This window comes from Papio anubis, chromosome 19 (genome assembly GCF_008728515.1).
Source record: "Papio anubis isolate 15944 chromosome 19, Panubis1.0, whole genome shotgun sequence".
NCBI classification, from domain to species: domain Eukaryota; kingdom Metazoa; phylum Chordata; class Mammalia; order Primates; family Cercopithecidae; genus Papio; species Papio anubis.
In genome coordinates this window covers 6,212,543-6,236,378 of record NC_044994.1, presented here as the reverse complement: position 1 = coordinate 6,236,378, position 23,836 = coordinate 6,212,543, and the positions used below count along the sequence as shown (strand labels likewise).

General features: G+C 40.6%; 1 protein-coding gene across 3 annotated transcripts in view; it reads right to left on the bottom strand.

The window, feature by feature from the left end:
* The window catches only part of LAMA1 (laminin subunit alpha 1), a 168,558-nt gene that overhangs the window by 116,455 nt on the left and 28,267 nt on the right, over positions 1-23,836 (bottom strand). For all 3 annotated transcript variants that reach the window (XM_031658710.1, XM_031658711.1, XM_031658712.1), the window contains exons 2-3: positions 13,079-13,249; positions 12,767-12,879 (exon numbers count right to left, since the gene is read on the bottom strand). In XM_031658710.1, coding sequence (XP_031514570.1) covers positions 12,767-12,879; positions 13,079-13,249 — 284 coding nt within the window. The remainder of the gene's footprint in view (positions 1-12,766; positions 12,880-13,078; positions 13,250-23,836) is intronic.

The window sequence follows — 23,836 nt, the reverse complement described above, 5'->3', positions numbered from 1 at the left end:
AAAACACAAAGAGGCCAAGCAGGGCCTTCCAGCTCTGATCAGATGCCTCTCTCCACTGTAGGAAGAGTGCAGAGTTCTCTCCCACGTGGCCCCAAAGCCCACACCTCCCCCCTCTTGCCTCAGTCCCAGAGAATTTCTCGCTAAAAACTCAACTTCTTTTCACCTCTTCTCCTAGTCCTCACATTGATCTGGTTTTGCCCCAGTTGATGGAGCGATGGTGAAGAGCTTACAGCTTGCATCCCTTCTTCTCATGCCTTATTATGAGAAAACACACGGGTATCACACCCAATGACAGTAAAAGGGGCCCTTAATCATTAAGCCTCGAAAATCCAACAGGTGATACTGCCCAGAAAAGCTGTGCAAATCCGTACTTAACGAACTCCATTAAACATTAACCTGTTAGTTATACATTTACAACACCCAGAAACAATAATTATGTGTTCTTTCCTCCGGGCACTAAATCCAGCTGAATCGTTGATAGTTTCAGCACCAGAGAGATGAGAAAGTATTATTTTGTGTGTGTGTGTAAAATTTCACTTTTTATATGGATCTTTGGTCTATACTCTACTTGAAGATTCTCCTTTTTCTTTAGACACATCTGACTTCATTGAGTATCTAACTGACAAATCATCATATTTAAAGCTTATTTTTAAAAGAGAATATCCAAATATGTAGGATACATAATATATAGGAAGGCTTTTGTTTATTTTTTTAAAACATGCAGTGGGAATGTAAAATGGTGCGGGTACTACGGAAAACAGTACAGTGGCTCCTCAAAAAATTAAGCATAGAATTACAATATGATGCAGAAATTCCTCTTCCAGGTATACATCCAGAAGAATGGAAAGCAGGGACTCAAGCACACATACACACCAATGTTCACAGCAGCATTATTCACAATAGCTAAAAGGCGGAAACAGCCCAAGTATCCATCAATGGATGGATGGCTGAACGAAGTGTGGTCTATGCATACAATGGAATATTATTCAGTCTTAAAAAGAAAGGACATTGTAATACATGCTACAACACAGATAAACCTTGAGGACATTATGTACGCTAAGTGAAATAAGCCAGACAAAAGGACAAACAGCGTACGATTCCACTTATGTAAGCTTGATTACCCAGAGTAATCAAATTCAGAGACAAAAGATGAATGGAGGCTACCCGGGGCTGGGGGAAGACAGGAACGTGGAGTTGGTGTTTAAGAGGTAAAGAGTTTCCATTTGGGAAGATGAAAAAGTTCTGGGGATGGATGGTGGTGATGGTTGCACAATGTACTTAATGTCACCGAACTGCACACTTAAAAATGGTTAAAATGGCTCCCACGGCAGCCTCAAGTGCCCCGTCCCATCTGGCTCCCCCTGCTGATGTCTATTGTTATCTTCTCTCCTGTCCTTGTGTTGAAGGCAAGAAACGAGGTGTCAAGCCCCCATTCCCTCCCTACTGTGACAGCAGGGTTGGATGTTGTGTATTGTAAATTTTTTTTTGTTTATTTTGTTCTGAAATTAAAGTATGCAAAATAAAGAATATGCCATTTTTATACAAAAAAAAGGTTACAATGGTAAATTTTATGTTATGCATATTTTACAACACCACCCCCTCCAAAAAAAAGAGATGAAAAGTGAATGGTATGAAGCTTCAACCTTGTGAAAGACTGAGCTGTCTCAGTTGCAAATGAGTAGGAATGTAGTATTTCTCGGCAGGGGCCAACTCCATAGAAACCAATCAAGTCAGCGGAGGTCAAGCAAACAGCTCCGAGGGGATGTCTGAAATCTTATCTTTCTCATGACCTGATTTCGGTCACATTCTTTCTGAGCTCTGGCAAGGCATGATGATACTTCACAAAATACAAAATCAGAGCCCCAAACTCAGGGCTTTACAGTGAAAGACCCACTGTTTACACAATGCTTTCTCCTTGGTGGCATTTCCTGAACAGCACAGTGACCTCAGGCAGCCCCATTTCTTGCCTGGCTCAGTCTATAAGACTGATACAAGACTGGATAAAGTTGTAAATGATCCTAAATATTGTTCATCCCAATGGAGACCTACTAAGTGGTTATTTAACTGGCATTTTTTTGTGCTTCTGTCATATGAAGAACACAGATAAATGTCTTCTGATTACATACCATTAAATAGTAGGTAAAGTAAACATTCTTAAATTATATTGACAATCCTCATGATAGTCTTGTAAATACTATGGAGGAAAAGGTCTTAGAAACTGTTGAAACTGCACTGGATCAGTCACTTGCTCTTAAAAGGGTGATAAAGAATAGCCAAGGCAAGGCGCGTGGCTCACGCCTGTAATCCCAGCACCTTGGAGGGCCAAGGCGGGTGGATCACAAGGTCAGGAGATCAAGACCATCCTGGCTAACAGGGTGAAACCTCGTCTCTACTAAAAATACAAAAAAATTAGCCAGGTATGGTGGCACACGCCTGTAGTCCCAGCTACTCAGGAGGCTGAGGCAGGAGAATCTCTTGAACTCAGGAAGCGGAGGTTGCAGTGAGCTGAGATGGCACCACTGCGCTCCAACGCGGGTGACAGAGCAAGACTCTGCTCAAAAAAAAAAAAACAAAAAATAAAAAAAAAAAAAAAAAAAACACTAGCCAAAATTTGATCCAAAAACTCCTGTACAGAAGGGTGTGGGGGAATTCTCTGTACTTCCCATTCAATTTTTCTGTAAACCTAAAACTTCTCTAAAAAATAGTCTATAATTTTTTTAAAACACAGAAACAAACAATTACACATGTTCAAATAATTCTCAACTGATAAGAAAGCTTATGTTGGTCAGGTGCGATGGCTCACACCTGTAATCTCAGCACTTTGGGAGGCCAAGGTGGGTGAATCACTTCAGGCCAGGAGTTCGAGACCAGCCTGGGCAGCATGGCAAAACCTCATCTCTACTCAGAATTCAAAAATTAGCCAGGTGTGGTGGCATGCACCTGTAGTCCCAGCTACTCGGGAGGCTGAGGCACAAGAATGACTGGAACTGAGGAGGCAGTGGTTGCAGTGAGCCGAGATCACACCATTGCACTCCAGCCTGGGTGACAAAGTGAGACTCTGTCTCAAAAATCAGCCCAGTTGGCTGAACAGAAGCTAGTAAGTATAATAGTTTTAAAGCTTTACCAAATTTCCCAGGCTATCTCAGTTTGTACAGCTATGCCATCCAGCTAATTATTTGCAGGTTTAAATATGACCTCACCGTTTTCCCAGGTTCCTTTCAGAAACGGACAGGCCAGAGCGAGTCAGTGCTTTCTAAGTGCCTGCATACAAATTGCAAAGAGACCACAGGTCTGAGGAGGTGCCCTGGCATCAACAGGCAGCTGTCCCAGTCACTAAGAAGTCTCTACCTTCATTGCACTTTGGCAGCCTGGTCATCTCACCAAAACCAGCACTTTCAGAGTTAGAATTCCACAATCACCATATTCCCCTGCAAAAAGGTAGTGATAGGTGAGTAGTATATTTTTAATTTCCTATAGTCCAGAGAATTTTAAAACTACATTGAATGTTTTCCATGATTTAGGCTTAACATGACAAATCCAGAGGATGTATTCTCTACATCCCAGCGCATATTGGTGAGTGATGTGTATACAAATCGACACATTCTTCAGATTTTTCATGTATGTATAAGATGAAATAATGAATAGGAAAGCACTTTATAAAATGCACAATACAGAGGTAAGGTATCAGATTTTTAATCAATTTCCCCATGTTCCATAGTTATTCTTGTGACAACTGGCACTTCTCAAAATAATGAGACTTAGAGTCAAATCAGTTTTTTCTCTTTGGTTAGAATATGACTTGAAAAGTCTGTCCAGCCTCTGATATTGATATTCAATATCTAAAAATGTCACCACCGTGTTATAGCAATTTGGCTGCCTCAATGGATCAATGATCATAAAATGTACACATGTGAAGATAATAAACCAAACATTGTTTAAGCATCTTATTTTAGCTTAGTGCTCCCAAAGATATGTCCAGTACAGTGACCTAATGTAACAACTCATTATAAACAAATAAATTCTCTGCTATTCAATTAGCACAGGACAAAAATTTAAAAAAAGAAAATAAAATTCTGATATCCGTATTGCCGAGGAATTGTGAAACACACTTTGTCACTGTTACTGAGCAGATAAGTTGAGCAATGTTCTTGAAAAAAATAAGGCAATAAAGATCACATTTTAAAAAATTTAAGCATTTAACCAAATAATCTAATTTTTTGGAATCGACACTAAAAAATAAATTACCAGGCCGGGCGCGGTGGCTCAAGCCTGTAATCCCAGCACTTTGGGAGGCCGAGATGGGCGGATCACGAGGTCAGGAGATCGAGACCATGCTGGCTAATACGGTGAAACCCCGTCTCTACTAAAAAATACAAAAAATTAGCCGGGCGAGGTGGCGGGCGCCTGTGTTCCCAGCTACTCGGGAGGCTGAGGCGGGAGAATGGCATGAACCCAGGAGGCGGAGCTTGCAGTGAGCTGAGATCCGGCCACTGCACTCCAGCCTGGGCGACAGAGCAAGACTCCGTCTCAAAAAAAAAATAAATAAAAATAAAAATAAAAATAAAAATAAAAAATAAATTACCATAACAGCCATAAAATATTCAAATGTTTGTTGCAGCATAACTTAGAATAGCCCCAAATTGGAAACACCTTAAGTGTCTCCCAATGGGAACAAGTTAAACGAATTATTGTGTAGCCAAATGATAGAATATCATTCTGCCACTAAAAATTATTACAGGCATTTTGCTGGTCGCTATGAAGAAGAAACTGGTACCACCTGGCTCTCCTTCAGTGAACAGCTAGAACTCTGGACACAGGATGTAAAGAATGAGTTTCAAATATTGGACAGCAGGCAGCACGGGAAAGTGACTCCCGGGAGAAGAGCCCAGGATTGCTTTGCTTTCTGACTAGAGGCACTTTCTGGACTGTGCTTTGTCAATGTTTTATAAAGTTAAATATACATATATCTTGTGGCCAGTTCCACTCCTAGAGAAATGAAAACATCCAGAAAGATTTGTAAGAATGTCCACAGCAGCATTTTTACAATAGACAAAAACTGGAAATACCCAGCAAGACAGTGGATAAATAAATGTTGGTATATCCACAAAGTGAAATACTACACAGAAATGAATGGAACAAGCCACTCATACAAGCAACGGCATGTGAATCTGACAGACCTCATGCTCAGAGAAAGAAGCCAGACACAAAAAAGACAACACTGTGATTCCATTGATAAGAAGTCATCTCACAGGCAAAACTCTTCCAAAGTGAAAAACAAATTCAGGACAGCGGTTCCTCTGGCTGCTGGGAGGGAGGAGAGCAAGTGGGGAATTGGCTGGGAAGCGGGTGGGGGAACCTTTTGGGGTGATGGAAACGTTCTATATCTTGACAAGGGGATGGCTTATACAAGTGTCTGTATTTATCAAAACTCACCCAACTATACACCCAATATCTGTGCATTTCACTATATGTCAATTATATCCCAATAAATAGAAAAAAAACAAAACAAAACAAAAAATGAGAGGAAATGTTTATTCTAGGACTGAATGTACTATGTCAGCTCCACAGACACGCCAGGCTTTCTAATTTCCAGGTCTTTCCCACCCTACTCTTTCCTGATGCTTCCTTCTGTATTCCCTCCTCCTTTCCTCCAGCGGGTCCTTTTTGCATTGTTTCTTTTTGGTCTTTTTTTTTTTTTTTTTTTTTTTTTTGAGACGGTGTTTTGCTCTTGTTGCCCAGGCTGGAGTGCAATGGCGTGATCTCGGCTCACTGCAACCTCCACCCTCCGGGTTCAACTGATTCTCCTGACTCAGCCTCCTGAGTAGCTGGGATTACAGGTATGTGCCACCATGCTTGGCTAATTTTGTATTTTTAGTAGAGACAGGGTTTCCCCATGTTGGTCAGACTGGTCTCGAACTCCCGACCTCAGGTGGTCTGCCTGCCTCAGCCTCCCAAAATGCTGGGATTACAGGCATGAGACACCACTCCTAGCCCGCATTGTTTCTTTGAACTGCTGAGTGGTCCTTCCTATGTGTTCTCCGTGTACCCCCATCCCCTGCACGCTCTACGCCACTCAGCAGAAGCCTATTTTTCCCACCAGACCAGAAGGCCCTTGAGAGCTGAGGCCTGCCTCAAACACGCAATGAAAGTGACCTGCTCATCACTGCTAATAGCCGACGTAGTGAAGGAACCGACCATGTGTTGTGCACTTTCTCTGCACTAAGGGCTTAACGTGGATCTGATCATTGTCTTGTTCATCGACGAATCCTGAGATCCCAGTATGCACAAGGCAGAGATTCCGTGATTTCTTAAATATATTCAGTGTTCTCAGATATGATGCAATGGAGCAAAAGGTCACCCCTGGTTGTAAGAATCACAGGGGATTTTTTAAAATAACTTTTTTCTTACATTTTTCTACAGTTTAAAAAGTTTCTGCTATTATATGTTACCAGTACATCAAAATAAAGGAAGTTCTGTGTAGAGAAAAGGTCCACTGAAGACATTAAAAACACAAGAGATATTTTGAGATCTAGCTGAGGTTTTTATAAGCCATTTTTTAAAAAATGTTGTTACAGCTCTGTTTTTAAAGATGGAAATGCTACAATCTGAGTAGAAGCTAAGTCAATACATAAAAAGAAAAGAAAAAGCTAGAATGGACACCAAACTGCACTATATTTTTCAAAGAAAAATTTCTTGAGAAATTAAAACTTATCCCTTTTATTTTCAGCTTCAATATAACAGGAAGAAATAATTTCAGAACGGACTTCCCTCTTTTCCCATAAATATACAAAAATCTTTACTTTGATGCCAAAACAGTTGGGGATATGAAAAGCATATTGTGATCCAATCCTGCAAAACCGTCTTCACGGATTTCCCTGAATCCTCCCAGGCCCAATGCAAGAAGTCCTGCTGGGTAGAAACCCTGAAAGTGTGCGGCCAAACCTTGGCAGCTCAAAATCTAAAGAGAACTGAGCTCTGCCAAATGGCAAAATGGTTATCCTGGACTATCTGGCAACCCCCACCAATAATACATAAGTGAGAAAGCTTAAATACAAATCTTAACACGAAACAAAACTCCATCTTGTTCCTAAGCCTGGCCTCAATTGTTTTCACTTATTCAGCTCACTTACTGTGAAAAGAACAGTATCTGCATTCCTGTTCGGTTCCTATAAGCTCTTCACCTCACCTAAAGACAGGGGTGCGGCCCCTACAAGATAAGATATGCAAGGCTGCAAAGATTAAAGCCTTCCAGAGAAAGACCCTTTCAGAAGGCTAAGGTAGTAGTAGTTTTAAAACAGGCCTCAAATTCTTCACCCCTCCTCCGGTTGACGGGTGAGGCTGGTCTATCTTTCCCAACTTGAATCTCTGCCAACCTGAGTGACCGGGTGTCTCATAGAGCACAGGGAAACTGGCACTGTGTGACTGGAGACCAGGTCTAAGAGGCGACACAACTTCTGCCTCCTGCCCCAAGCTGCCCTATAAGCCAGCTGCCTTAAGGCCGCCATGCTGTGAGGAAGCTCTGGCACCCATGTGGAAAGACCACACAGAGAAGCCCTGAACCCTCATGAACATAGCCTCCAGCTGCCCCAGGGACCTTCTCCCAGCTGCTCCAGCACCCTCTTCCCCAGGTTCCCCAAACCCCCTCTTCCAGCTGCCCCAGAGACCCTCTTCCCTAAGCTGCTCCAACTTTAGCCCCCATGGTCTGCAGCCTTAGACATACCCACTCAGGCCTTTCCGAAATCCTGACCCCACCGAAATCAGGAAAGGTATAAAATGAATGTTGCTGTTTTAAGCCATAAAGTTTCACAGTGATTTCTTCCACAACAGATAACTAGCAGAGAAGCTATGCATGAGAAAATAAAACGAGGTAATGAAAATGTGAAAACGAAAGAAAGACCTATTTCTGAGGTTAGCAGCTTCACAGAAAACATGACAACAAAGATAAAAATGTCTGAAGGGCAGGAATTTAGGGTGGCTTACTTCCAAATCATAATGATGAGCTTAAGATTTCTTCCAATCTATTTATTTTACCAAGCAAATCAAGAAACCTTAATATCTGAAATTGGTGGAGGCCAGTATGAAGTAATAGAAACTGGAATAGAATCATTAGAGTACAAACAAGCATACAGTAAAAGTAACTTCTATCTGAGTGCTTCTAGGAAGGGTTTCTGCCTAACCTCTTTTCAGGAACAGCCAAAATTCACTTGTAATGAGACGCTCCAAGTTACATGCAATTCTTGCAATAAAAATCTTTAAAGATTTTATCTTAAGAATGTGAAATTTGCCTATTTTCTTGTTGACCTTGTCGATGTGCTTAATAAACACTTTATATTTGAATGATATAATAATAAACCTCACCTAGTACTGGTCAATTTTTCAGAAATTTGGGGGAAAAAAACAACTGACATCTGAATTAATGAGGTTTTACAAAACCCAGCAAACAAGCAGCTCTTGTCTAAAGGTTTGCATAAAACAAAGGCCCCTCTGTGATTATGTTCCCACAACAAAGTGCTACTTCCTAATTAAACCTACACATAAAATAAAGCAGGGCTCCAAAAGGCAGCTTTATTTTCAATGCCATAGGGAACTTTCCTTCTTTACAAAACAGATCTTATCTTCTAAAAGACCATTATACATTTTTACTCACACATCTGACCCTCACTCCCAGTGAAATGTTCTCTGGGTTTAAAAGCTTTTTAAGGAAAAGAGAAGATACTGATTTATTTTCCTCCTTCTTCGTAAAAAAAAAAAAAAAAAGGTTAGGTAGCACCCAATTCTATCAGCCACTGCAAAAGCATGAAGAAGTGTCAATACCCTACTGGATTCATGGGGGAGAGGACCCTACTGAGCAGGCAAACAGAAGAGGGAAGCGGATAGAATCTGAACACTCCCAACATCAGGAGAGAATTGCAAGAGCTCTTGCCAGTCTCCCCATAAAGTCAGAACAAAGGAAAACAATAATTGGAGACCAAAGACAAGGCGACAGCGTGGCATGGTGTAGAGGGAACCAGAGGTCCTGGTTTCCAGGCCTAGCCTGAGCACGTGCAGCCATAGACCCCGGGCAAGCCTGTGACCCGCTTGCTCTGTGCTGTGATTTTTTGTACCTGCAAAGAGGAGATCATTCACATTCCAGAACTGCTGGGAAAAGCAGATGAAATAATACGGATGAGGAAAAAAATGCTGAATAGTCTATAATTCATATCTATAAGTTCCTATATGTGTAGCTGTTAATAACATTCCTCTTTCAAAAGATGCTCAAAACAAAATTAACCATAAATTTGTCATATAAACCTCAAACGTGATTGATATTCACTGCATTATTTCATGGGTATATGTACGAAATGAACCTTTTTTCATCGATAGCTCAAGTTATCACCCATAACAGAAAAAGCACCAAAATGTTAGGCCTGAGGATTCTTGGGCAAATGATGGGTAAGCCATATATATAGAAACTATTAATGCAGCTTTAACAATTATTAATCTTGAGTTTTAGTTATACTGGGAAATGCTCATGATATAAAATTACATAAAACATTCAAACACGAATTTATATATCACATAATCTGTCTCAGCTGGACGGTCAGAGTGGTGCAATGATGCAGAGTCCAGGCTCTTAAGCTTCAGTGAGTCTCACCCTTGAGCAAGCCTCTTTAAACTCTCTAAGTCTCAGTTTTGTCATCTGTCTAAAGGGGATAATAACAGGAGCCAACTCATAGGCGATTATGAGAATTCAATGACATAATCCTCATCAAGTGCATAGCACAATGTCTGGCGCAGTAAGTATGTAATACATAATAGTACTGTCGTAGCATTATTAAATGCACAGAATTGTAGGCAAATGACACAGTCAATATTCCAAGATACCAATTAGCGATTGCTACAGGGTGAAGAGATGATGTGTTTCTGCCCGTTTACGCTTATCTGTATCTTCCATTTTTCTATGATGATTCCATCTTAATTTCCTAATCAGAAAATTATTGACTTATGAATTTCTCAAAATCTGCATAACTGCACTCCTTAATCCTGTTAGCTAACTGTGATTAGATTCTATTAAGCCCTTGTTTAACATTTCCCTTGGTGATATCTGAAGATTCTTTGGGAATCTAAAGTAATTTGCGTATTAGAAATATGACAGAGGGAAAAAAACTCAGGTTTATTAAACGTGAGGAGTTTGTTAGGTACTCTACATCCTTCACGCTATCACATTTCACTTTGTATATATCACCCTACCATACTTTATGCATCTCCACCAAATCACGCCACCAAAACCCAACAGTTAATACACAAATGGAACTGCTTCTGTATTTCCTCCATCCTTATCCTGAAGGTCTCGCGACCAAGCTGGTGCCCTGATGTAGTCTCTCAGCTGAGAACCACGAACACCTAGTCTGTAATGTATTAGACAGCAGTCCATGATTTCTCCAGAATTCACTGTAATATGCTTTCTACATATTCAAAAGTATTTGTAATAAAAAGGCTCAATAAATAAAAAAATCTGAGAAAGACTTGATCAGATATAAGCGTAATGTGCTTTGTTTAAAAAAAAAAAACAACAAAGCACAAGCAGAATTTTTATACTGTGTAAACGGTAAAGAAATTTCTGAATACTACTTATTTTAAGTGATCTTATTTTAAAAGCCTACCCTAAAACACTGAAAATTACCTAAAGCAGTCTATAACTACATGTGTATGTTTATTTTTTAAAAATGCCTTAAACATCTAAAATGGAGACTGCCTTCTGGAATTCCTCAGACTAACCTAGTCCATCCCTTCAGGATGAAGTCAAGCATGACAAATTTCAAGACAAAGGATGGACTTACAGAGGTTTGAAATCCATATGTAAAATACCCAGGTCTTAATTTGGCCAAATTCATGTAATACCACATTCCTAATAATGAACACAGTTTTACTTTTTCCTTTAGAAAAACGAAAATACGTTAGAAAGGTGATGGGAAAAACCAAAATCTTCCAGAGAACCATTCTTACAACTGAGATAAACACAAAGGCCAGGGTAAAAAAGAAGCTCTTGGCTGGGCGTGGTGCTCATGCCTCTAACTCCAGCACTTTGGGAAGCCGAGGCAGGTGGATCACCTGAGATCAGGAGTTCGAGACCACATACCTGTAATCCCAGCTACTCAGGAGGCTGAGGCAGGAGAATCGCTTGAACCCAGGAGGTGGAGGTTGCAGTGAGTCAAGATCGAGCCATTACACTCCAGCCTGGGTAACAACAGCGAAACTCCGTCTAAAAAAAAAAAAAAAAAGAAAAAAGAAAAAAAAAGACAAGAAAAAAGAAGCTATTTTCTTTTTTCTTTAGGGGGATTTGAAAATATTAAGGAGTGTCACATTAATTCATGTCCTACACCTGAAAGCTATTAAAAGTGTTATTTTACTTTCATAATACTGTGAACCTGAACTTGGAAAATGTCTTCTGAGGTGCACATCTTGCTACCTTATTTGCCGTAATTATTACAGAACACAAGTTCCTTGTACATCAATATATGAAGTATCACCTTGTCTTGTTAAAATCCTGCACATTTGGCCAGGCATGGTGGCTCACACCTGTAATCCTAGCACTTTGGGAGGCCGAGGCGGGCAGATCACGAGGTCCAGAGATGAGACCATCCTGGCCAACATGGTGAAACCCCGTCTACTAAAAATACAAAAAAATTAACCGGGCGTGGCGACAGGAGCCTGTAGTCCCAGCTACTCGGGAGGCTGAGGCAGGAGAATCGCTTGAACCCAGGAGACAGAAGTTGCAGTGTGCCGAGATCACGCCACTGCACTCCAGCCTGGGTGTCAGAGCGAGACTTTGTTTCAAAAAAAAAATCCTGCACATTTTAAAACTATCACTTATTCAAAGAATTCTGATTGTCATTAAATCTCCATAATTCCTATGTAAATCCTACAATGCACATTACAATTATTTGCCTTTCTTAACCAATCTCATATTTTACATGAAATTTATGAGTTCTAACACAAGAGAATGGAAATAAATAAGAATTAATGCGATGGCTTTTCTGAAAAGCTCAAATCAGAACCAGGACAATGGCTCCAAAACACCTACCATCTCTCCCCTCCCCTCCCTTCTCCCCTCCTCTCCTTTCCTTTCCTTTCCCAGGAACATCAGGGCAACTGGGGCTCATCTCATATTTCTTCGCATCCTCCTATGTGGCCTTCAAGCAAGGGAAGAGGATGCAAGTGTGGCTGGAGCCAATCATACCTTCCCTTTCCCCACTCATGCTGAAGGCGCTGCTTAAGTTAGTATTGGGCAACTCCAGCTTACCTGGCCCAGACAGACTGCATCTGGCAGGGGAGACACAGTCAAGAGGTTTAACACTGTCTTGTTTTGTTTTCTTCTAGCCTTATATAATCCTTATAGAATAACTTGCGCAAAGACATTAGCAAGACAGTAAGCTAAAAGTTAGCAAATACGTGTGTTTTCCCCCCTCCCTCCCCACGCATCTGTCGGCAGCCAGCAAACAGCCTGACATATCCTGGATGGATGGGTGTGCCCTGTTGACACAGCTTCAAAGAACAGCAACCATAAGGAAGCAATTTCACCCATCTCCTCAAAGACACCTGGGAATGATAAAAGTGACAAGAAATGGCACCAGGGACTCCTTCTGTATACCACTTGCCTTCACCTCGTGGAAAATAGACCAGAATGTAAATGTGTTCAGAAAGAAGCCAGACTTTCCCAAGAGTCATTGGAAGACCACAGTTGAGCAGCCCATAGACACTCTTCGATGGTGCTGGCCTGACCTACCTGTCTTAGGTCCAGAGTGATTGTGACCCAGTGATACTCTCTCCCATTCTGAATGCTGGGACTTTGCCACCAGTTATTGGTGCCATCTATGGCATGTGATATTGGATGGCGTTCTGTTAAAAGAAAATAAAAAACATGAATTCCTCTCAGCTCTTGCTTTACATTTCTTAAGTTCTAAACCATAATGCTAGTGGAAACAAAGAGCAGCGAAGGTGAACACAATGTTTATGGCTTCCTAATAGAAGTCTCAGTCCTCATTTCACAAAGTGTACATTCCCACGGAAATTTCAGAAACGAAGGCGCGACACTTGCCTCTGGGGTTCGCACTGTTGCCATCACAGATCCGGCACTGTGGGTTTCGGACGGGCCGACCCGGCACATGCTCCACAAGTTTGCAGAACATCTCGGGCCCCTTCTCGCCACAGGTGGCATTGGTACCGATGTCAGCGTTGCTGGCAAGATTGAGAATGGCAGGAAACAGGCCTGAAAGTGAAAATTCACCAAATCAGCTGAGCCACTTGAAATCCAGAGAATGAGCTTACCCCATCCCACTTGGTAGGTGAATCAAAAGGAGACTGAAAGTCTATGTGCTGAATGAAGGAATCCTTACACAAACACAGGATACTAGCATGGTTTCAGCTATATGAAATTCTAGGAGAAGCAAAATTCATCTATGGGGAAAAGTCAAAACATTGTTGCAGGGGGTAGGGATTGACTATGAAAGGACAGAGGAACTTTCTAGAGTAATATGTTCCTATCTTGATAAAGCTTTGGGTTTCACAGGCAGATGCAGTTGTGAAAAATCATAGAATGAGTACACCTAAGATTTGGGTAGATCTGTGTATCTTAGTACGTGTACATTCTACCTCAAAAAAACAAAATAAAAGAATCATAAACAAATACCAATGTACATGGGGAAATGTTTAGGAGTAAAGTATACTTATGTCTCCAACTCACTTCGAAATGCATCACAAAGTAAGCTGGCTTCCAATGATATGCCATCTCACACTAGTCAGAATGTCTATGACTAAAAAGTCAAAAAACAGATACCGGAGAAGCTGTGGAGAAAAGGGATGCTTATATACTGTTGGTGGGAGTGTAAATTAGTTCAGCCACTGTGGAGATCGTGCCACTGCACTCCAGCCTGGGCAATAGAGCGAGACTCAGTCTCAAAAAAATAAATAAATAAAAATCAAGGCAAGAGTATGGGTGTTCACTGTACAATTCTTTCCACTTTTCTGATTGAAAACGTTTACAATAAAATGTTGTGAAACAGGCTTTAGGGGAAGTTGCAAATGACCAATGCATATATTTATCAATGCAATTCAAACACCTATCACTGGAAAGAAGGGCATTTATTCTGTCCTCACTTTGGTCCAGTTCCCTCTGGTAGTATTTACAAGGTCTTTTCTATAATTATCTAGGATTTTATTTTTTTGTCTCTCTCTCTTCTCTTTCTTTACTCCTGTTTTCTTTGGTGAATAAAATTTTAGAACCCAAAGATCCAGTTTTCAAAACGCTTTTCAAGTCATTATTGATCTTTGCCTTTGTACAGTTTCTTTGTCTCAGCTGATTTTATCTTTAAGCAGCCAAGATCAGTACCAGGTCCAAACTATTCAGGAAATAATTTCCGGGTGACTGTGAGAAAAGTCCCTCCATTCGGTTCTTTGGAGGTTTAACTTTATCTTGGTAAAAGGGGATAGCAGCAGTGAAGACTCTATGAAGATACAGAAACGATGGTGTGACGCGACGTTGAAGAGACGTTCTCCAGGCATGGACACTGAGCTGAGAGCGTACTACAACGGTCTCAGCTCAGTGGCGTTTCTCTAACATACTACGACTTGATCTTAAAAGATCACAGAATATAAAATCTTTTCTTTGTAAAAACCATATAGAAATACCATTACTGAAATGTTTATTTTTCAGTGAAATTGAAAATAGCACAGTGCAATTTTAGTTACACAGAAGGAATTCATGGCTTCAATTGTTATTTTTTAGGCACTGCCTAATACATTCAATGATCTTTTCCATTATAAATATTTTAAATTTTAAATTATAAAACAAAAATGGTTCTTTTTCTAACACTTGCTACACTAAAAAACTTACCATGCATCTATTTAAAAAAAATTAGGTAGTCTTTCAAAACCTTTTTACATAAAACAGAACTACCTATTAATGATTCTACTCAAATAGAAGGACCCCATTCTGTCAATAAGTCCTTACCCTCTCAAGATAAAATGGTTATTTAATATTTGTACTCTAAAGCCTTATTCTTAATTTTGAAACATAACATGGACTTACATCATATACTATGTTCAATATATTTATTTTCATTTTTAACTTAAAGATGCTTATTTTTATCATATCCCTGTCAAGGGACTTCTTTTCTTAATATAAACTAAGAAAAAAATGCTTTATGAGGAACCAGATGAGGCATTATGTTTAATCATGCAGCTCCCCAATTTATTATTTGCATCAAGCAGTAGTTAGACAGTTATATTTTATGTAATAATGGAGCTCCTACAGTAACATATACATTCTTATATGTGGTACTTACCTGTAGCAGGGGCTGACATTTATTCTATTTGGTACTAAGATAAATAATAATTTCCTCCATCCTTTATGACCATAACATTCTAGTATTCTGATTCAAATTTCTCTTATGAGCTAATCATTTAAAATAAAATATGCTTTCAAACTATGGCGTTTTGTCCAAACAGCTAAAATGACATTTTTTGGTTCTGTATTACATACATGCATTTAGATTTACAGTACAATCAACTTTATCCATTCCCTTCACACAGACTAGTCAAGCAAGAAAAAGAAACCAAGGTTACAAGAACTGACTTCACAAGGCATTTCTCGATTAACAACAAATACTTCACCACTTAATGAATGTTCCCACTTTCTCCTTATTCACCCCCACCAGTTGCAGGACATCAAAAGAACTCCCCACTACCCCCCAATCTGAGTAACTGCAGGGTCTTGTTATTGAGAGGGGAGTGGGCCAGGGAGTCATGGGGGCCCCACACACTATCTCCGCCGGAGTCTTTGCCCTGAGCCACTGAGGAAAAGCAGCTCAAACCTCATGAACATAAATTTAACCGTTTTTGGAGAATAATATCTCAGTTATAGTAATGAGCATCAGATAGTTCTTTGCACTGGACAGGTTTCTTATCTGGCTGTTTTATATATATATATAAATTATATATAGATATATTTGTTTGGTTGGTTGGTTGGTTGGTTTTTGAGACAGAGTCTCGCTCTGTCGCCCAGGCTGGAGTGCAGTGGCACGATCTTGGCTCACTTCAACCTCCACCTCCTAGGTTCAAGCAATTCTCCTGCCTCAGCCTACTGAGTAGCTGGGATTACATGCATGCACCACCGCGCCCGGCTAATTTTTCTATTTTTAGTAGAGACAGGGTTTCACCATGTTGGTCAGGCTGGTCTCGAACTCCTGACCTCAAGTGATCCACCCGCCTCAGCCTCCCAAAGTGCTGGTGAGCCACCGCGCCTGGCCCTAAATATACTTTTAATAAAAAGAAAGATTGCTTTTTTTATTGAAAGTATATTTAGAAGAAATATACTTCATTAGCATGCCTATGCAAGTAAAACCTTCAAATAATTAATTTCATAAAAATATCTGTGTTGTCTTTCACTAAAACTAAATCTTCCTTCTCAGATAAGCTAATATTTGGAAAAAAATCTTCACTAAAAGTGATGTCTTACATATTATATTTACTCCCTTTTCATAGTTATAGAGTAATCACTATCCTTTTGTTGGAAAGAACCACATCTGTTCAAAGATGAAAGAAGATGAAAGAAGGTTGGGGCCAGGCGTGATGACTCACATCTGTAATCCCAGCACTTTGGAAGGCTGAGGTGGGGTGGATCACTTGAGGTCAGGAGTTCGAGACCAGCCTGGCCACCATGGTGAAACTCCATCTCTACTAAAAATACAAAAAAATTAGTGGGGCGTGGTGGCACACGCCTGAATACCAGCTACTCAGGAGGCTAAGGCAGGAGAATCACTTAAACTTAAGAAGCGGAGGTTGCAGCGAGCCAAAATCATGCCACTGCACTCCAGCCTGGGCAACACAGAGAGACTTTGTCTCAAAAAAAGAAGTGGGGGTGGGGGATCAGTTAGAAATGTGTACTAGAGCAAGCACATTTTAAACATCATCTTTTTTTTTTGAGATGGGGCTTCACTCTTTTTGCCCAGGCTGGTAAACAAAAATTTTTTTTATTATTATTATTATACTTTAAGTTCTAGTGTACATGTGCACAAGGTGCAGGTTTGTTACAAATGTATACATGTGCCATGTTGGTGTGCTGCACCCATTAACTCGTCATTTACATGAGGTATATCTCCTAATGCTATCCCTCCCCCCTCCCCCCATCCCATGATAGGCCCCAGTGTGTGATGTTCCCCTTCCTGTGTCCAAGTGTTCTCATTGTTCAATTCCCACCTATGACTGAGAACATGCCATGTTTGGCTTTCTGCTCTTGCGATAGTTTGCTGAGAATGATGGTTTCCAGTGGCATCCATGTCCCTACAAAGGACATGAACTCATCCTTTCTATGGCTGCGTAGTATTTCATGGTGTATATGTGCCACATTTTCTTAATCCAGTCTGTCATTGATGGACATTTGGGTTGGTTCCAAGTCTTTGCTATTGTGAATAGTGCCCCAATAAACATATGTGTGCATGTGTCTTTATAGCAGCATGATTTATAGTCCTTTGGGTATATACCCAGTAATGGGATGGCTGGGTCAAATGGTATTTCTAGTTCTAGATCCTTGAGGAATCGCCACACTGTCTTCCACAATGGTTAAACTAGTTTACAGTCCCACCAACAGCATAAAAGCATTCGTATTTCTCCACATCCTTTCCAGCACCTGTTGCTTCCTGACTTTTTAATGATCGCCATTCTAACTGGTGTGAGATGATATCTCATTGTGGTTTGGATTTGCATTTCTCTGATGGTTAGTGATGATGAGCATTTTTTCATGTGTCTGTTGGCTGTCTTCTTTTGAGAAGTGTCTGTTCATATCCTTCACCCACTTTTTGATGGGGTTGTTTTTTTGCTTGTAAATTTGTTTGAGTTCTTTATAGGTGCTGGATATTAGTAGATTGCAAAAATTTTCTCCCACTCTGTAGGTTGCCTGTTCACTCTGATGGTAGTTTCTTTCGCTGTGCAGAAGCTCTTTAGTTTAATTAGATCCCATTTGTCAATTTTGGCTTTTGTTGCCATGGCTTTTGGTGTTTTACACATGAAGTCCTTGCTGATGCCTGTGTCCTGAATGGTATTGCCTAGGTTTTCTTCTAGGGTTTTTATGGTTTTAGGTCTAATATTTAAGTCTCTAATCCATCTTGAATTAATTTTTGTATAAAGTGTAAGGAAGGGATCCAGTTTCAGCTTTCTACATATGGTTAGCCAGTTTTCCCAGCACCATTTATTAAATAGGGAATCCTTTCCCCATTTCTTTTTTTTTTTTTTTCAGGGTTTTCAAAGATCAGATGTGTGGCATTATTTCTGAGGGCTCTGTACTGTTCCACTGGTCTATGTCTCTGTTTTGGTACCAGTACCATGCTGTTTTGGTTACTGTAGACTTGTAGTATAGTTTGAAGTCAGGTAGCATGATGCCTCCAGCTTTGGTCTTTTGGCTTAGGATTGTCTTGGCAATGCAGGTTCTTCTTTGGTTCCATATGAACTCTAAAGTAGTTTTTTCCAATTCTGTGAAGAAAGTCATTGGTAGCTTAATGGGGATGGCATTGAATCTATAAATTACCGTGGGCAGTATGGCCATTTTCACAATATTGATTCTTCCTATCCATGAGCATGGAATGTTCTTCCATTTGTTTGTGTCCTCTTTTATTTTGTTGAGCAGTGGTTTGTAGTTCTCCTTGAAGAGGTCCTTCACATCCCTTGTAAGTTGGATTCCCAGATATTTTATTCTATTTGAAGCAATTGTGAATGGGAGTTCACTCATGATTTGGCTCTCTGTTTGTCTGTTACTGGTGTATAGGAATGCTTGTGATTTCTGCACATTGATTTTGTATCCTGAGACTTTACTGAGGTTGCTTATCAGCTTAAGGAGATTTTGGGCTGAGACGATGGGGTTTTCTAAATATACAATCATGTCATCTGCAAACAGGGACAATTTGACTTCTTCTTTTCCTAATTGAATACCCTTTATTTCTTTCTCCTGCCTGATTGCCCTGGCCAGAACTTCTATTCCAACACTATGTTGAATAGGAGTGGTGAGAGAGGGCATCCCTGTCTTGTGCCAGTTTTCAAAGGGAATGCTTCCAGTTTTTGTCCATTCAGTATGATACTGGCTGTGGATTTGTCATAAATAGCTCTTATTATTTTGAGATACGTTCCATCAATACCGAATTTATTGAGAGTTTTTAGCATGAAGGGCTGTTGAATTTTGTCAAAAGCTTTTTCTGCATCTATTGAGATAATCGTATGGTTTTTGTCCTTGGTTCTGTTTCTATGCTGGATTACATTTATGGATTTGCATATGTTGAAGCAGCCTTACATCCTAGGGATGAAGCCCACTTGATCACAGTGGTTAAGATTTTTGATGTGCTGCTGGATTTGGCTTGCCAGTATTTTACTGAGGATTTTTGCATTGATGTTCATCAGGGATATTGGTCTAAAATTCTCTTTTTTTGCTGTGTCTCTGCCAGGCTTTCGTATCAGGATGATATTGGCCTCATAAAATGATTTAGGGAGGATTCCCTCTTTTTCTATTGATTGGAATAGTTTCAAAAGGAATGGTACTAGCTCCTGCTTGTACCTCTGGTAGAATTCGGCTGTGAATCCGTCTGGTCCTGGACTTTTTTTGGTTGGTAGGCTACTAATTATTGCCTCAATTTCAGAGACTATTATTGGTCTATTCAGGGATTCAACTTCTTCCTGGTTTAGTCTTGGGAGGGTGTATGTGTCCAGGAATTTATCCATTTCTTCTAGGTTTTCTAGTTTATTTGCATAGAGGTGTTTATAGTATTCTCTGATGGTAGTTTGTATTTCTGTGGGGTCGGTGGTGATACCAGCTTTATCATTTTTTATTGCATCTATTTGATTCTTCTCTCTTTTCTTCTTTATTAGTCTTGCTAGCGGTCTATCAATTTTGCTGATCTTTTCAAAAAACCAGCTCCTGGATTCATTGATTTTTTGAAGGGATTTTTGCGTCTCTCTATCTCCTTCAGCTCTGCTCTGATCTTAGTTATTTCTTGCCTTCTGCTAGCTTTTGAATGTGTTTGCTCTTGCTTCTCTAGTTCTTTTAATTGTGACATTAGGGTGTCAATTTTAGATCTTTCCTGATTTCTCTTGTGGGCATTTAGTGCTATAAATTTCCCTCTACACACTACTTTAAGTGTGTCCCAGAGATTCTGCTATGTTGTATCTTTGTTCTCATTGGTTTCAAAGAACATCTTTATTTCTGCCTTCATTTCATTATTTACCCGATAGTCATTCAGGAGCAGGTTGTTCGGTTTCCATGTAGTTGAACAGTTTTGAGTGAGTTTCTTAATCCTGAGTTCTAGTTTGCACTGTGGTCTGAGAGACAGTTTGTTATAATTTCTGTGCTTTTACATTTGCTGAGGAGTGCTTCACTTCCAACTATGTGGTCAATTTTGGAATAAGTGTGATGTGGTGCTGAGAAGAATGTATATTCTGTTGATTTGGGGTGGAGAGTTCTGTAGATGTCTATTAGGTCTACTTGGTGCAGAGCTGAGTTCAATTCCTGGATATCCTTGTTAACTTTCTGTCTCGTTGATCTGTCTAATGTTGACAGTTGGGTGTTAAAGTCTCCCATTATTATTGTATGGGAGTCTAAGTCGCTTTGTAGGTCTCTAAGGACCTACTTTATGAATCTGGGTGCTCCTGTATTGGGTGCATATATATTTAGGAGAGTTAGCTCTTCTTGTTGAATTGATCCCTTTACCATTATGTAATGGCCTTCTTTGTCTCTTCTGATCTTTGATGGTTTAAAGTCTGTTTTATCAGAGACTAGGATTGCAACCCCTGCCTTTTTTTTGCTTTCCATTTACTTGGTAGATCTTCCTCCATCCCTTTATTTTGAGTCTATGTGTGTTTCTGCATGTGAGATGGGTCTCCTGAATACAGCACCCTCATGGGTCTTGACTCTTTGTCCAATTTGCCAGTCTGTGTCTTTTAATTGGAGTATTTAGCCCATTTACATTTAAGCTTAATATTGTTATGTGTGAATTTGATCCTGTCACTATGATGTTAGCTGGTTATTTTGCTCATTAGTTGATGCAGTTTCCTCCTAGCATCAATGGTCTTTACATTTTGGCATGTTTTTGCAGTGGCTGGTACCGGTTGTTTATTTCCATGTTTAGTGCTTCCTTCAGAAGCTCTTGTAAGGCAGGCCTGGTGGTGACAAAATCTCTCAGCATTTGCTTGTCTGTAAAGGATTTTGTTTCTCCTTCACTTATGAAACTTAGTTTGACTGGATATGAAATTCTGGGTTGAAAATTCTTTTCTTAAAGAACGTTGAATATTGGCCCCCACTCTCTTCTGACTTGTAGAGTTTCTGCCAAGAGATCCACTGTTAGTCTGATGGGCTTCCCTCTGTGGGTAACCCAACCTTTCTCTCTGGCTGCCCTTAACATTTTTTCCTTCATTTCAACTTTGGTGAATCTGACAATTATGTATCTTGGAGTTGCTCTTCTCGAGGAGTGTCTTTCTGGTGTTCTCTGTATTTCCTGAATTTGAATGTTGACCTGCCTTGCTAGGTTGGGGAAGTTCTCCTGGATAATATGCTGCAGAGTCTTTTCCAACTTGGTTCCACTCTCCCCATCACTTTCAGGTACACCAAATCAGTAGATTTGGTCTTTTCACATAGTCCCATATTTCTTGGAAGCTTTGTTAATTTCTTTTTACTCTTTTTTCTCTAAACTTCTCTTCTCGCTTCATTTCATTCATTTGAGCTTCAATCACTGATATCCTTTCTTCCAGTTGATCGAATCAGTTATTGAAGCTTGTGCATTTGTCACGTAGTTCTCGTGCCATGGTTTTCAGCTCTATCAGGTCATTTAAGGACTTCTCTACATTGGTTATTCTAGTTAGCCATTCATCTAATCTTTTTTCAAGGTTTTTAGCTTCTTTGTGATGGGTTCAAAGTTCTTCCTTTAGCTTGGAAAAGTTTGATCATCTGAAGCCTTCTTCTCTCAACTCATCAAAGTCATTCTCCATCCAGCTTTGTTCCGTTGCTGGCGAGGAGCTGTATTCCTTTGAAGGGGGAGAGGTGCTCTGATTTTTAGAATTTTCAGCTTTTCTGCTCTGTTTTACCCCATACTTTGTGGTTTTATCTACTTTTGGTCTTTGATGATGGTGACGTACAGATGGGGTTTTGGTGTGGATGTCTTTTCTGTTTGTTAGTTTTCCTTCTAAGAGTCAGGACCCTCAGATGTAGATCTGTTGGAGTTTGCTGGAGGTCCACTCCAGATCCTGTTTGCCTGGGTATCAGCAGCGGAGGCTGCAGAAGAGTGAATATTGCTGAACAGCAAATGTTGTTGCCTGATTGTTCCTCCAGAAGCTTTGTCTCAGAGGGGTACCCAGCGTGTGAGGTGTCAGTCTGCCCCTACTGGGGGGTGCCTCCCAGTTAGGCTACTTGGGGGTCAGGGACCCACTGAAGCAGGTAGTCTGTCCATTCTCAGATCTCAAACTGCATGCTGGGAGAACTACTACTCTCTTCAAAGCTGTCAGACAGGGACATTTAAATCTGCAGCAGTTTCTGCTGCCTTTTGTTTGGCTATGCCCTGTCCCCAGAGGTGGAGTCTACAGAGGCAGGCAGGCCTCCTTGAGCTGCAGTGGGCTCCACCCAGTTCGAGCTTCCGGGCCCCTTTGTTTACCTACTGAAGCCTCAACAATGGCGGGCGCCCCTCTCCCAGCCTCGCTGCTGCCTTGCAGTTAGGTATCAGACTGCTGTGCTAGCAATGAGGGAGGTTTCGTGGGCGTGGGACTCTCCAAGCCAGGTGCGGGATATAATCTCCTGGTGTGCTGTTTGCTAACACCCTTGGAAAAGCGCAGTATTAGGGTGGGAGTGACCCAATTTTCCAGGTGCTGTGTGCCAAGGTTGCCCTTGGCTAGGAAAGGGGATTCCCTTACACTTTGCGCTTCCCAGGTGAGGCGATGCCTCGCCCTGCTTCGGCTCTCACTCAGTGGGCTGCACCCGCTGTCCTGCACCCACTGTCTGACAGGTCCCAGTGAGATGAACCTGGTACTCAGTTGGAAATGCAGAAATCACCTGTCTTCTGTGCCCGTCACACTGGGAGCTGTAGCCTGGAGCTGTTCCTATTTGGCCATCTTGTATTTATTTCCCAACAGATTTTTTTTTTAAAGTCCCTGAGGTTGCTGACTCATTGCAGACTACTGAAATATTTCAATAAAGGGGAACCACATGAGCATTGAGCAGGAGGTGGGATAGGAAATCAGAGAGTGAGAAGGAGCATTAGGATCAGGACAGTACCAAGAAGGTATGTTTGGTTTTACACGTAACAATCAAGGGTAGAATGAGGATTGTAGCTATGTAGTGTGATACAGTTTTCCCAGTACTTCATCAAGGACTTAATAAATCAGTCTGCATGTTTTTTGTTGAGAAATATTACTCACTTTAGTTACTGTTACTGTGATACTAATTTCTACTTTTTTTCTTCTACTCAGGACACACAATGGAACCATTCCTCTATTGTGGATTTAACCAGCAGCTAAAAAATTTATAAAGCCCAACTCCATCCAGCATGAAATAAATTCCTTCTCATTCACTAGTAGTTATTGTTTTTAAACCTTTCCTGTATACTTGGCCTTTTGAAGTGCATTTCAGGACCGTGTTAACCTGCGGGAAGATTCCCTTATAAACATTAGGTGAAAAATTGCAACCAAGGTGACAGACCACAATGCTACTACCATAATTACCACACCTGAGACACTTCCAGATAGTTTAATAATTTATTTTTCGAGGTTTTTGGGTTTCTTCCCAGCAGAATATATCTTCCCTGTCTTAAAACTAAAGCATCTAAAATGTTGGCTA